The sequence below is a fragment of the Mytilus edulis genome, chromosome 5 (genome assembly GCF_963676685.1).
Source record: "Mytilus edulis chromosome 5, xbMytEdul2.2, whole genome shotgun sequence".
In the NCBI taxonomy this organism is placed as follows: Eukaryota; Metazoa; Mollusca; class Bivalvia; order Mytilida; family Mytilidae; genus Mytilus; species Mytilus edulis.
The window spans coordinates 15,290,259-15,305,514 of NC_092348.1; the positions used below are offsets into that span (position 1 = coordinate 15,290,259).

The following is a 15,256-nucleotide window of genomic DNA, read 5'->3' on the forward strand; positions in this document are numbered from 1 at the left end:
GACACTATTAACCAGAGCAAGGGTGTTCTGTGGAAAGACGCAAGAAAAATTAGAATAACTGCAAGCAGTGCAAGCAAAGTTCCGATTAAGGAAAAAGTAAAAACACAAAAAAACTGAACTCCGAGGAAAATTCAAAAAGGAAAATCAAAAATCAAAAGGCAAAATCAAAAGTCCAAACACATCAAACGAATGGATAACAACTGTCATATTCCTGACTTGGTACAGGCATTGTCTAATGTAGAAAATGGTGGATTGAACCTGGTTTTATAGCTAGCTAAACCTCTCACTTGTATGACAGTCGCATCAAATTCCATTACATTGTCAACGATGCATGAACAAAACAAACATACTCAAAGAGCAAAAATGTCAAAAATAGGGGTACAACAGTCAATATTGTGTTATTATCTTAATATCACTACATAAACAACAAATGTAACAAAGTAGCACAAAAAGGCATACATCAAATTTAACATTCTCATTTTGCTTTTCTTATACGGCTGAATTTATCTATGTAAAGTCTACCCATAAATGAAAGAAGGTTTTCATTACTGGTGTAAAATTGCGCGTTTGAAATTCGCACAGGTAGACATAAAAATAATTTTGTCGTATGACGGCATACATAAATGCAGACTCACGTAAAGTAGATATAACAAAAAGCAGACTTACAGTAAAAATAATAAATAAAATAATGGTGTGGTTCAAAGTATGACGGGACACATAAGTACAGTTTCACGTCAAATACGGCTGAATTTATCTATGTAAAGTCTACCCATAAATGATAGAAGGTTTTCATTACTGGTGTAAAATTGCGCGTTTGAAATTCGCACAGGTAGACATAAAAATAATTTTGTCGTATGACGGCATACATAAATGCAGACTCACGTGAAAACTGTCTACTCAACGTCTTTCGGACGGATTGTAGTGACAGATGGGGTCGAGCGGTTGTTAAACCTGCGTTCGTCGTTAGCGACACTGGTGAAAAGTAGATATAACAAAAACCAGATTTAACAGTAAAAGTAATAATAATAAATAAAATAATGGTGTGGTTCAAAGTATGACGGGATACATAAGTACAGTTTCACGTCAAATGTATATCATAAAAAACAGACTAAACAGAAAAAGTAGTCTTATTGAATAAAATAGTTTAGTCATTCATAGTATGTCAAGATCCTTAAGTAAAAGTAATATCAATAAATGAAATAATTTTGCCGTTCAAAGTATGTGGTTTTACGTAACCACAGAGTCACTTCAAATGAATATCTAAAAAAAGACATATAAAAGAATACTATAATACGTAATTAAGATGATAACAAACGTCAGTACGCAAAATCTATACTTCAAGACCATCTTGTATTATTTGTGAAGTTGATACGGAATATTTATCAACAAGTTCTGGGTATCTTCCGATGAACTTTTTTAGAAAAAGGACGAGACGTTCTTTGACATACCCCTGGTTCATCAATTTTCTGCTCAGACACTGGTGACGTTTTACAAAGTCTGAATAGGAGCTGCAAGCTCTTGAATACCTAATAAGTTGGGAAATGTACATTCCATATGCAGGTGAAGTTGGTATATTACTACTAAGGTGGGGGAAATTGATAATTTCAAAATTAAAATCGTCTCGTTTGTCATAGATTCTGGTACTGAGATGACTGTGTATGTCAAATTCGAGGTATAAGTCTAAAAATGAGGCAGAGGAAGCCGTGTCTGTGGTCTCTTTAATTTCTAGTTCTGGTGGGTATATTAATGGAATCCAATCAGAAAAGTTCGGATTGTTAATGGAAAGAACATCATCAATATATCTGAAAGTGAAATTAAATAACCTGGCTTCTTTGATCTTCTTGTTTTTGACAAGTGTCTGAAGGAACTCCGATTCATATGAAAATAAGAAGAGGTCGGCAAGGAGAGGCGCACAGTTCGTTCTCATAGGAATGCCGACAATTTGTTGAAAAAGTCTACCTCCAAATTCAACAAATATGTTGTCAATAAGAAACTCCAGCATACTGATCACTTGTTCCTCTGTGTAGTATGTTTTACCCTTTTGTTCCTTATTAACAAAATATGCCTTATGGTATCCCAAAGTGATAAATTTATAGCGTATGCTACCATTTTTATGATGAAAAGCATTGTGAATTATTTCTTTTAGACGGGTTTTCAATTTCACATGGGGAATGGTTGTATACAAGGTTGAAAAATCAAAAGTTTTAATAGAACTAATTTCAGAAAAAGACCGAGATTTAAAATTATCCAGAAGTTCTTTAGAGTTTTTCAGAATCCACATATCGTTAATACCACTACGTGAGTAAACAGTTTCACAGTATATCTGAAGACCCTCTTTAACTGCGGACAGAATTTTAGTCAATCTAATGGACAATTCTTTAGTAGAACAAGCAGATGAGCCGGCAATGTACCGTTGTTTGTACGGAATTTTGTGAAGTTTAGGTATCCAATACAAACAAGGTAATTCCTCCGATTTGTTGTTCAATGCAATGTTCATAGAAGCCATGAAGGACTTATGATTCGCCAAAATCTCATCCTTGTCAAATGATATGTTTTTGTATGTGGGATTCCCTGAGTGTTCATTTATTCCTAATTCTTTTATAAGACACTCGTAGTAATACGATTTACATACAAAGACAATATTATTTGAAGCTTTGTCCGCAGGAACAACAACATACTTATCTTGAAGAGATGATAGACATTTCACAGCCTCTTTGTCACTGAAAATGGACTTAGGTCGATCATTCACACAATTTTTCAACTTATGAATGCGACGTTTTATCAGAGACCTGATTGTTTTGACCCATTCTGACAAAGTGTCCAGTTGCACTTCTTCTCGCTTAGCCCATGCTCTGGCGTATTTCTCAATGGAATCCATAATTATTTTGAAGTTATGGTTCCAATTGATGTGTTGGGGTTCTCTAAACTTAGGACCACGAGAAATCACCTTTCGGAGATTTTCATGTTGAATTATGTTTAGATCCCCAGTAATAACATGGCCAGAGGGGCTGTAATTGTAAGGCGAGTTGGAACAGTCACATGTCAGAGGTTTATTTAGGTATTGTACTAAATCAAGGTCCTGTAATGCTTGTTTATAGTTAAATATTTTGGGTGCAATGGTTTTGGTGTAACTGTAGGATACAATAGGAACAGACTGATTTTGAAAATAAATAGGAATTTTAGATGTTACTTCCTTGTGATGTAGAACGTTGCTGATGTTGATTGCATCAATTCCTCTATTGTTAAAGTGAACAGGAAGGAATTTCCTCTTTTCCTCATGTAAAGGTTCCGATCTTACTGGTTTAAAGAGACGGAAAAGAACTACATCACAAATTATACTGACAAGTCTGTATATTGGTGAAAATGTATTAGTACCTCCTTTGTCAAGTGCATAATCTCTCAAACATTTTAGAAAATTAACCGGCAGTGAAAAAAGAATAGTTCTAATGTAATGTAACCCTAACGGATGATGCAGATGAGAAAGAAGGTCATCAAAGCTTCCAGAGGCCGATCTCGATTTGGAAGACTTTTTGAAACTACAGACTGTACAAACTTTATTCGTGAACATCTTCATCCAAAGTTTGTAGGTAATAAATTTACAAAGCACGGCCAAGAAGGTCAATCTGCAGCTAAGGAGTATTTATTGACAAATGGATACCGTGTCGTTGAAAAGGGAACATACGTATCATCAGAAGAGAACTGGCTATCTGCAAGTCCGGATGGCATTTTAAATGACGACACATTGCTGGAAATTAAAAGTCCTGTACCTTCTGCCAAGTGGACAACATTGAATGAACTATTCACAGGTCAAAAATATGATGTTCATATGAATAACAATGGTATTTTAGTTTTAAAAGTGAAAGGGAATCGAGGATTTTTTATGCTAATTCAGTTAACTATGTTTTGCACTGGACTAAGAAAATGTAAACTTTTAATTTGGCTAAATCCTGATGAATTTCAGTTCATTGAAGTACTATATGATGAACAATATGTATGTGAGCATGTTGCTAGACTGCGCACATTTTATTACAAGAAAATGATGAATATTATTGTTGATGAAATTGAAGATGATAGATTAGTTTTTAGCAAAGCTTTTATAAAATTTATGCGATTGTGATATCATACACATTTCATTAGGATTATAATATTAAAAGTCATTTAGTATTTTCATTATGTTTACTAATCAAGTAGAACATTAATACCAAGTTCTTTTCTTTATGTTGCTTGAATTATATATATAAACAAGAAGATGTGGTATGATTGTCAACGAGACAACTGTCCACAAGAAACCAAAATGACACAGATATCAACAACTATAGGTCACTGTACGGCCTTCAACAATGAACAAAGCCCATACCGCATAGTCAGCTATAAAAGGCCCCGATATGACAATGTAAAACAATTCAAACGAGAAAACTAACGGCCTTATTTATATAAGAAAATGAACGAAAAACAAATAAGTAACGCATAAACAAACAACAACCACTGAATTACAGGCTCCTGACTTGGGACAGGCACATACATAAATAATGTAAATGTATAATGTAGATACAACATTCATATTTATTTACATGTATCATACTACGCTATGATTGTTTATTATTTAAAAAATCCTCAGAATTAAAAAAAATATATATGAACCTCCTCAAAGTGTTCTTGTTGCCAATATAATCATGAAAATCATTTAATACTGTAAATTCAGAAATTAGTTAGTGCATTCATTCTTGTCATGTTAAATTTCAATATTAAATATACATGTATGTAAATCTTAAAATTGAACACTTTAAAAATCAATAATGTTTTGGAAAAAAATAAAAACATTAATTAATATTTGATTTTACAGTAGTCAAGTTTCTAATGTGAACTACCCCGAATCTACTAAACACAACTAAAGATACCTATCAAGCTACATGTATCATCCCGATATGCACGAAGTATTTGCCACTGAACGTTAAGCAACCAACCAACAATCAATTAATCAACTAAACACTAGTCAATTCATTGTATCATAAATTCTTGAACAATGCAAAATTTGCATCTTCTAAGAGGATAGATGCCTATTCTTCCATTTGTCTTCATACAAATTGCAATTTTAAAATCATGGCATTTTGTTTCTCCATTGATAATTGAGTATGTTCGAATATACATGTAGATCAATAATGTTTATCTTGGGGATCAAATGATACACAATGTTTGCACAGTGTTGATATTTAAAATGGGTTGATGTCGGAAGTATTGGTTTATGAAGAAACATTTTATTATGCCATGTTATGTCATAAATATCTTAGGTGTCTTGTGGTGAGAATATTGTAGTTGAAATTTATCCACACAGCGGTTGTTTTATTTGGTACATATTACACAGTACATATATGCATCTTTTTAAAAATGTTTGGTACACTAGTCATTTGTAGTACATGTTACTATATCTACAAATGTATACACAAAAAACAAAACAATACAATTACATTTTTTAATTAAACAAATTCATATTTACTAGAAAATTATATACGGACGGTACAACATTGGGTTTGATATAATTCATTCAGTGTCTTCCTCTGTACATGTATCTCGAATGAGATCATATTTTAATTTCACAAGTGCAGAACAAACAATAAGAATGTCGTCAAAAAGTTTTAGTGAAGACACAGGTACTGTACCACTCAAGATTTTAAACACTTTCAGTCGCCTGATTGCTCTTTCTACGTGGATTCTTACACGTGCAATCCTTCGTGTAGAAGTGACATCCTCAGCACTCAATTGTGGCTTACCCTAAGTAAAGGACGGAATATTAAGTTTAACCCTTCGGGGTAAAGTAAATCCTCTATTGTAAAGCCTCTACCGGCCAATATTTCAACACCAGGTAACAGGTAATCAAGGAAACCACTTTTTTCAACAATAAATGTGTCACTTGCACGTCCAACAAACGCTTTTGATATAAACATTATTTGTCCATGCGAAGATATCCCTACCATGTACTTAGCCGTATTGTGAGATTTATAGTTGCTATATGTCTCGCCCCGACTTTTCAAATTAGTAGGTCTTTGGATAAATGTCTCAGCACAATCTATTATGCACGTTGTTCGATGGTAGTTTTCTCTGAAAGATTCTGGGCAGCAGTCTCTTAATGTTTCCCTTGGAAGCCAAATTATAAGACCTTTCAACTTATCTGCCAACAATGGGATCTAAGAGTTGAACATTTTGCATGCTAGGCTATCAGAAATTCCAAACCTACGGCCTAGATCTTGAAATATCAAGTTAAGTTTTAACCTCATTAAAACTAACATTATTTGATCGGCAATATCGAGTTGAAAGCTGAAAGTGTTAAACTGGGACATACACTCGACCAAAGTGAAAAAAAAACTTCCTTAGTCACACCAGTATAAAGTAAGGAGTCACTATCAGTCACAATATGTCGGGTAGCTGACATAGTACCTACATCTAATTTTATTCGCACTCCTTTCTCCTCGGTTAATGTAAGGTTGTTTGGGCAAATTTATCCTGTAAGTCAGTCCATGCGTGTGCATATGAATGGTCGTTGTGCAGTACAAAGTCAGTTTCTTCATATTGTGTTGACGCACATGATGAAGTCGGGTTGACAACGTTAAAACTACAGACGGCTTCGGGCAAAGATTGGTCAGTTACTTAAAGACTTAAATCCAGCTCTTCAAAGTCTGAATTGTCATCATCACAGTCAATCAATTTACGTTTTTTAACATCTATATCATGTTTATGAATTTTGCGCCGACCAGGTGTAACTTTCCTTTCATAACCCATTTTAAGTTTTGGAAATGGATTTCTTTCCGTCGGCAATCCATCTAGAAAATGTTCCGAGCAAACGAAAACTGTTTTCGGCAAAGTTTTTCTATTCATTGCCTTCGTCCATTCTGCTCTAATTTGACCATCCGACGGCATTAGATGAAATTTATATGAAATTAAAAATGCACAGTCTTCGTGAAATTGTCCGTGTATTTCACACATTGATTCTTTCCATAAATTTAATTTTCGACGGTTATTACAGCAACCATTCACTGCACAAGAACTTCCACCAACTTTTTTATACTTTTTTCCCACTATCCATTAATTAGTTAAAGAAAAAATAAAAATGTAAACAACGGATCGATAATGTTGTTATTGATGCAACGTCACAACGTACGTTATTTCACTACTGTTATGGCTGACGTACCACGTGACGTAGTAATGGCAGCGCACACGTTTTTGACGTCGGACCTTGATAAATGTGTCTATATCTTTAGAAAAAAACACTTTATATCATGTAATAAATAATCATTTCTTAAAAAAAAAAAATCACACTTTCAAAATTGTGTTAAATTTCAGAATATAATGAGATTTATTCAAATACTGTCTTGGAATAACAATTTTCTAGCTGAAGCCTTGTTATAACTTTTCCAAGAAAAATAGTCACATTTAATAAAAGTACGATCTATTTTGTTTTTGAGGTCACACTGTCTAATGTCAAGAAAAACAAGATACTAAAAAAGGAATAAAATTTGAAAAGCGGTTTCAGGATCTAGTATATGAAATTAAAACCTTTCTTGAATATGGGGCCATATAGATGAAGTGAATAAAGAGGAAGATACCTGTTGATTTTCACTGGTCACTTTATCGACAGTCAAACTCATTCATGCTTAGAAATTATTTTGATAAGACGATATGACTGTCTTTAATCAAAATTAATATTGGGGACGGGTATTAGAGCTAACTCTCTGACTGTTCTTTAAATGCTGAAATGTATGTGTCTGGAATATGCCTGAAATATTTTCGAACGGATGTTATATAACTAACAAGAAATCAATCGATGTTCAATCAAATTTGACTTTTCTGAAAGTAACTTGTTGAATGTGACTTTTCAATTATTTCTCAAAAAGAAAATTACACTCTTCTGATATAGGAAGGGAATTTTTTTGTCCTAAAATTCCATGTTATCTAATTTTCGCAATTCAAGTGTTAATTTCATGAAAGATAGAAATTGTAAATTATTTAATATATATATCAAATTCTTAAGCTCTGACATATAACCACAGCAATGATGTCATGTATGACGATTTGAATGAGCAATCGTACGATAGTTAGGCTTTTCTACCTCAAGAATAGATTACCTTAGCCGTATTTGGCAAAACTTTTAGGAATTATGTTCCTCAACTTTTAAACTTTGTACTTTATTAGGCCTTTTTAACTTTCATGGATTCAAGCGTCATTGATGATTTTTTTTGTGTACGAATTTCGCGTCTGGCGTTAATACAAAATTTAATTCTGGTATCTATGATGAGTTTATTCGACTAAATTTAGTAATGTTTTGGCAGATCTGGCATGTAACGACCTTAGCCCTATGCATGCACCACTGTTTTGTATTGATCCGTGTCTCACCAGTTGTATTTTTTTAATGACAATTTATATCGGTGCACGTGTGTAGCTGGTCTTTTTTTTAGAAGGAAAAAGACCTTTACTGGGAGTTAAACAGGAATAAAACTGTTATAAGAGTTCTGTAGTAAAATCTCATACCTTCGAAGTTTATAACTTTTAGGATACAAACAGTTAAACGAACAAAATGTTAAGTGTCTCAAAATGTGCATCTATTACATCGTAAATATTGATTCAGATTTAATATGCAGTTTAATATAAAGCCAAATTTAACATTTTCGTTGCCCTCACACGTGCACTTCGAAGATGTAATTCAATTATTTAGATTTTTTGGCCAAAAACCAAGCATGTACCCTACTATTGCTTTTTTTCTAGAGAGCAAATCAAATTGATCTTTAGGGGATCGTACCTCTTCAGCCTTCATTCTGAAAACTGTCCCTGTTTAATCCAGATTGTTTTTTAAGTATATCTATTTTTCAAATAACACATAGAAGAAATCAACTAGATTATAACCTGGTGATCGAGTGGAGTTTTTTAGAATCTGGTTTTGATCTTCCACTTGATGAAGACTAATTATATGTACCGGGTATATACCTTACGAAAAACAAAATAAAATTTGTTTTTGAATAAAAACATCTTCGATGCTGAAAAGTGTTTGATTACTAAGTGTGTACTAACTTTTTTTGTATACAATCGGTGATATGAGGATTGACACAGACGGATTGAAGAGTGAAGAACAATGTCTATACTCTTCATATTGATATCTTTTCAGGCAAACATAGTAGTCCAGTCAATCTAGCATTAATTTGACCCTAACCCGAAAGTAATTGCAACAGAAGATTTTTAAGTTTTAATCATTAGCATTATACTCCAAATATACACAGAAAAAAGTCCCATAAAATCTTAATTGAGCAAGACCCAAAAAAATCAATATTTAAAATATCTATGGAGATTTGCACTGAACAGGGAGATAACTCTTGCAAAAAAGGCAGAAATATCAATAAAAATTGATACAAAATTATAACTTTACCGCTTCTATTAATCAGAATGTATTGATTCTTGTTCATTAAGCAGTCTTTAGAGTATAATAAAAACAACTCTAAAAGTGTTTTCATATATTTTATCAAGCTATAATCTAGATTTCGTAATTCATTAGTTGACCGTTTATTTAATTTGTCAACATGTCAAGGTAAAGAATCTCAAATTTAACAAAAAATAATTAAGCATGTATTCTTCTTTTTGTGGTTTAAAGTTTCTTTAGATAAGTAAGTTGCTGAAAAAAATATAATATACAGATATAAACAATACCAAATTTTCACATTATTTTTTCAAAATGGTTACAAAGCTTCAAATTTGCAATTTCCTTAATGAAAAATGCACGAAAAAAATATAAGTACCCATAACACTTCGGTGTTGTACATTCCATGAGCAGAAGGTTATATAATTTAGTCAAATACAAACTTATAACCCCATCAAAGTATCATACTTTACATAAATTTCAAGAAAAACAACCAAAAACTGAACAAAAAAGACTCATTTTTGCAAGAGTTATCTCCCCTTCGAATGTTAATTTCAATAGGAAATTAAAAATGCTGATTTTGAGTTTTCCTCAAGTTAGATTTTATGGGACTTTTTTCTGTGTATATAAAGGGCATAATGCTATAGATTAGAACTAAAACATTTTCTGTTGCAATTAGTTTGAAGTTAAATCTTAGTTTGACTGGACTATAGGAGAAATCAACCACATCATAACCTGATGATCGAATAGATTGTAGAATCTTATTTTGATCTTCCTGTTGATGAACACTAATGAGATGTATATAATAATAAGCAAGTTTTAGCTTTCTTAAAAGCTGTGGACTGCTTCGCTCTGCCCTAATTTAATGTTATATGTGTGCATGTGGTATTTTTAGATAGTTGATTGATATAAAATGGATTTACTTTGAGAGTGTTCGTTATAAATGTGCCTCTCTGGAGGTGTGCCTGATTAGGAGAAGTTTTAAAATACAGATAATGTTTTTTTAAAACGTTGTATAGGAACATTGTTTAGTAGAACAAATCGTGCATATTGCAGATTGACAAAACAAATAAACGTGTATTGATAATTGATATTTCAATATTGAATTTCAGTGTGCAATATATGCATAATAAAACGAACATGAATTAATGACAGTTGATCGGAACTGATATACACATAGTTAATTTTCCGGCTTTTAATGACTTATCCTGAACGAGAACAAGTCTGTAATTCTTTATCTCCCTTAAACCAATGGCTGTTGCTGATTCTCAGCCGCATCACAAAGTAACCAATCAGTGATCAGTAAATATTTTAAGATGGTGTGTACGTCTACTGAAACTAATAGCTCCGCACCGTGATTCGAAGCAAAAAAAAGAAAAATTTGTTTTGAATTAAAATTTGTGTCAATACAAAGAATGTACTAACTATTTTGAATACAATCGGTGATATGATGATTGACACAGACTGATTGAAGATTGAAGAACAATGTATATACTCTTGATATTGATATCTTTTCAGGGCATCGGCTGAAGAATATAGAGGTTAAAGTTGGACTAAATCACAATAAAATGAAACATTGTAGTAATTTTAAAGGACCTGGTAAAACTGGACAAGTCATAATGTTAGCATGCAAAACTCCGATCTCAGGCCGCTATGTGACAATTTTGAAAAGGGGAAAATGGTATCTTAGTTTGGCAGAAGTTCAAGTGCTAGGCTATACAGGTAAACATTTAAAGATTTATTTGAATATCTATCTGGTTGTATGCTTTTAACAGTAATGTAAAATAGGTTACGAATGATTTATAATTTTAAAATTGTTGGCATATTTTTTTTAATATTCGCCTCAGTTAACATTATTAACTTTGTAATTGTCAATTAATGAATTTAAGATTAATTTTTTTTTTAAATAACATATTTAACCTTATACCCATATTTCAGAAACTTTCAAATTTGGCCGATACTAGCATGTAAAAGATGCCATATTTGAGTTGCCAAAACTTTTAAACCTATGGTTCAAATCTTTTTAAGTTTTTACAAAATATTTAGATTGGCCTAGTTTATCAATGAACAAAAAATTAAGAAAAATTAAACAACTGGCTTTTTTTGGGGTATAGTGTTGGGTACCCCCTTAATTAACTTCAATTGAAATAGGTTGAATAATTAAAATTTGATTAAAAATTAGATTAAATATACATGTTGTAAGGGGAGACAACACTGTGAAAATGCTGTTTTTTTGGCAGTGAAAATTGAAAACTTTTGTGAAGCCACTGTAGCTCTTTTCAGACAGCGAATTAACCCTGTAGCGAAAAATTTTATGAAAAAAAACCAGGTTAAAATCTATGAAATTCATACAGTTTTGATTATGTAAAATGGGCCTGTATCATGCCTACATGGGTATGCACATAGCCTGATTTAAGGTTTTTCATGTTCAGATTAGGCATTAATTTCCTATTTTTCTCTAAATAAAACTTTTATAGTATATTAAAAGTAAACTTTATTTAATTTCAATTTCATTATAAACGAGAGAAAATTTTGATTCCAGTGATAACTAGTCTTATACAAGTATCCTTATTAACTACACTCCCACTAAGGGTCATTTATAATTTGTCCCTCAAAAGATGGCACATAGAAAAAAACTGTTGATTACAGCCTGAATATTGAGCTTTAATGTTCAAACTATCATGGAGCTTAAACAATTTACTTTGGAATATGTTTATTTGAAATGTTGCATCCAGTATTTAGACAATGAATAACAAATCACAAGTTATGAAATCTTTCTTGTATTAATGTGCTTTTTAAATTTTTTTAATTACTTAATTATCACAATATCGTAATATTACATATGATCATTAATGAAAAATGCATGATTCTATTCATAATCAGGCTCTGAATTATGTTGATTTAGTTGATTTTAGAAAGATTTTTTTAAACTTAACAACCAAAAAAATAGAGTGTCCGTTACAATGGCTACCACTTATATTTTCCCACTCAAAATTATTTTTTGAGCAGTATTCATTTACTGCTTCTACTAGGCCAATTATAGATAAAATCTGGAAACCTTCATATATCGCACTCTGCCTGGTTCTTACAAAGAGCTGTTTCCATTTTTTCTGCAGGCTATTTTAACTATTACGTCAATGTGAGCATCTCGAGAGTAACTCCCAAACATTTGCAGGGAACTATATTTCAATCAAAGACATAAAAGTTAACAACTATAGGTCTACGTACGTCCTTCAACAATTAAGAAAAACAAAACAATACTAAATAGTAAGCTATATAAGGTCATGAAATGACAAATATGTAACATTTAAGACGAGAAAACTAATGGCCTCGGGTATTTATAAAAAAAAAAGGCATGTTTCGACGCCAATCTGTTTAGTTTTAAATATCTGCTAGTTTTCACACAAACAATTTCAATATGGACACATGATATTGACAAATCTGCAGTAATATAACTAACAAATATGCCATAGTGTTTCTATAGAAAATTTTTGTTGTCCCCTACCAATGCTATGGAAGAGTAAAATATGTTTAAAATTATATACATACTCCTTTGATTAATCAAATTTATTTAGAGTTCAAACAAGTATGAAACAGATCAGTGTAGATAGTACGTTTGGATGTTTGACAGTGTTTTCTGACCTTCAGTTCTATGTTTAACTGTTGTGCACAGTGACAGACAACCTGTACCAAACACTGAAAATAGCATTGTATCTTAAAAGGATGCTAACAGTTTCGTAAGAAGAAAAAAAACTAGGGGTTATTCCCCGACTAAAAATAACCATGAAGGGAAATCCCTTTTTATTTACATAATTGGTGAAAGTATCATGTTTTTTGTATTTGTTTGTAAAAACTAGATAATTAGCTTCAATTAAAATAGGTTGAATGTTTAAAATTAGATTAAAAATTAGATTAAATATACATTTTGTAAGGGGAGACAACACCGTAAAAATGCTGTTTTTTTTGGCAGTGAAAATTGAAAACTTTTATAAAGCCACTGTAGCTCTTTTCAGACAGCGAGAATTCTTTTGAAAGACCAGGTTAAAATCTATGAAATTCATACAGTTTTGATTATGTAAAATGGGCCTGTATCATGCATACATGGGTATGCACATAGACTGATTTCACGTTTTTCATGTTAGATTAATTTTATACTACACGGAAGTTCTTCAAAACGATAATATCAATTCCTCTACACTCAGAGAGTTAAATTGTTAACAAGCATATCACTGCAACTACCAAGCTTAAAGCCTCTTCCGAACATTTGAAAGTCCCTGCTATGAACTGGTTACCGAAATTACACCCAAAAAAAACATTCGAATTCCTCTTAGACAGTTATTTGAATAAAATTTTGAATACTGTTCATATTCGAATATCTCATTTTGAAACAATTCTGAAATAAATAATAGGGTCCATGATATTCTAATTTCTAGAATGAAAAATAAACTTCAAGTACTCGCAAAGCTGTTTGTGTTCGTACCGGCAGACAAGGCAGCCAATAATGTATTGGTGGTGTGACGCATATACTACACGGAAGTTCTTCAAAACGATATTATCACTTCCTCTACATTCAGAGAGTTAAATTGTTAACAAGCACATTACTGTCACTACAAAGCTTAAAGCCTCTTCCGAACATTTGAAAGTCCCTGCTATGTACTGGTTACCGAAATTACACCAAAAAAAACCCATTCGAATTCCGTTTCATCTCCGCATCTAGTAACTGTTCTACTACTTATCTATCAGTGCTTCTTACTACCTCTCTGGCGTATATATGAAATTTCAGTACTAGTATCTACGATGAGTTTATTTACTACAATCAAAGAATTTGTTATTAACTTTTGTAAAAAACTGATGAAAATAATGTTATTAATTATTTTTGGAGTGTTAAAAATTCTTAAGAGGTTTTAGATAAAATACATGCTTTTGATAGTCATTTTAATTCTGTTGACAGTGATAATTTGTCTACTCTCTACACTACACTTCCACACAATCTAATCAAGAAAAAGTTTTCATATTGATAGAAAGGTCTTTTGGAAAATCTCAATGCAAATTTATTTGCTGTAACTCGTTTAAAGCATTTTTCTTTAACGAAAAAGGAAAGTATGCTACTACACTTCCTGGAAATGTGAAGTTATGATTAAAGCTCTAAATGTTCTCCTTGATAACATATATGTACGTTTCGATAATAAAGTGTATCGACAAGTAGTAGGTACTCCTATGGCCACTACCTGTGCCCTTTCAATAGCCTTTTTATTTCTGTATTGCTATGAATCTCAGTTTATAACCAAACTCAGTAAAGACACGTCATTGTTGCATTTTGTTGATACATTCAACAATACCTACCGTTATCTGGATGATATCTTTTCGTTAAATAATCCAGAGTTCTCTAAATATACTACCGAAATTTATCCAAAAGAACTTACTTTAACTAAATCCAATATAAACAGCAGTAGTTGTCCTTTTCTAGATTTAGAAATTTCAATTTCTAAACGGAAACACCATACTAAAATTTAATACAAAAGAGACGATTTTTCATTCCCTATTGTTAATTTTCCTTTTTTCGACGGTGATGTTCCTTCGGCTCCATCATATGGTGTTTATATATCCCAACTCGTTCGGTATGCCCGTGTGTGTAGTGATGTCATAGATTTTAACGAACGTAATCAATGCATTACTTCTAAATTATTAGGTCAGGGATTTCGTTACCATAAATTACTTAAAACTTTTACTAGCATGAAAATACGGATTTTTTGTGTTATTTAAATTTGCTGTTACAAAATATTAGAAATTATTATAAATTAAGGAATGTATCTCCCTCATGCAAAGCTCTGATTCCTTTCACGAATTTGACTATACTTT

General features: G+C 32.0%; 1 protein-coding gene across 1 annotated transcript in view; it reads left to right on the plus strand.

Moving 5' to 3' along the window:
- The window catches only part of LOC139523060 (uncharacterized), a 305,106-nt gene that overhangs the window by 235,868 nt on the left and 53,982 nt on the right, over positions 1–15,256 (plus strand). Inside the window, exon 132 of the mRNA XM_071316817.1 lies at positions 10,916–11,119. Within this exon, the coding sequence (XP_071172918.1) occupies positions 10,916–11,119 (204 nt within the window). The remainder of the gene's footprint in view (positions 1–10,915; positions 11,120–15,256) is intronic.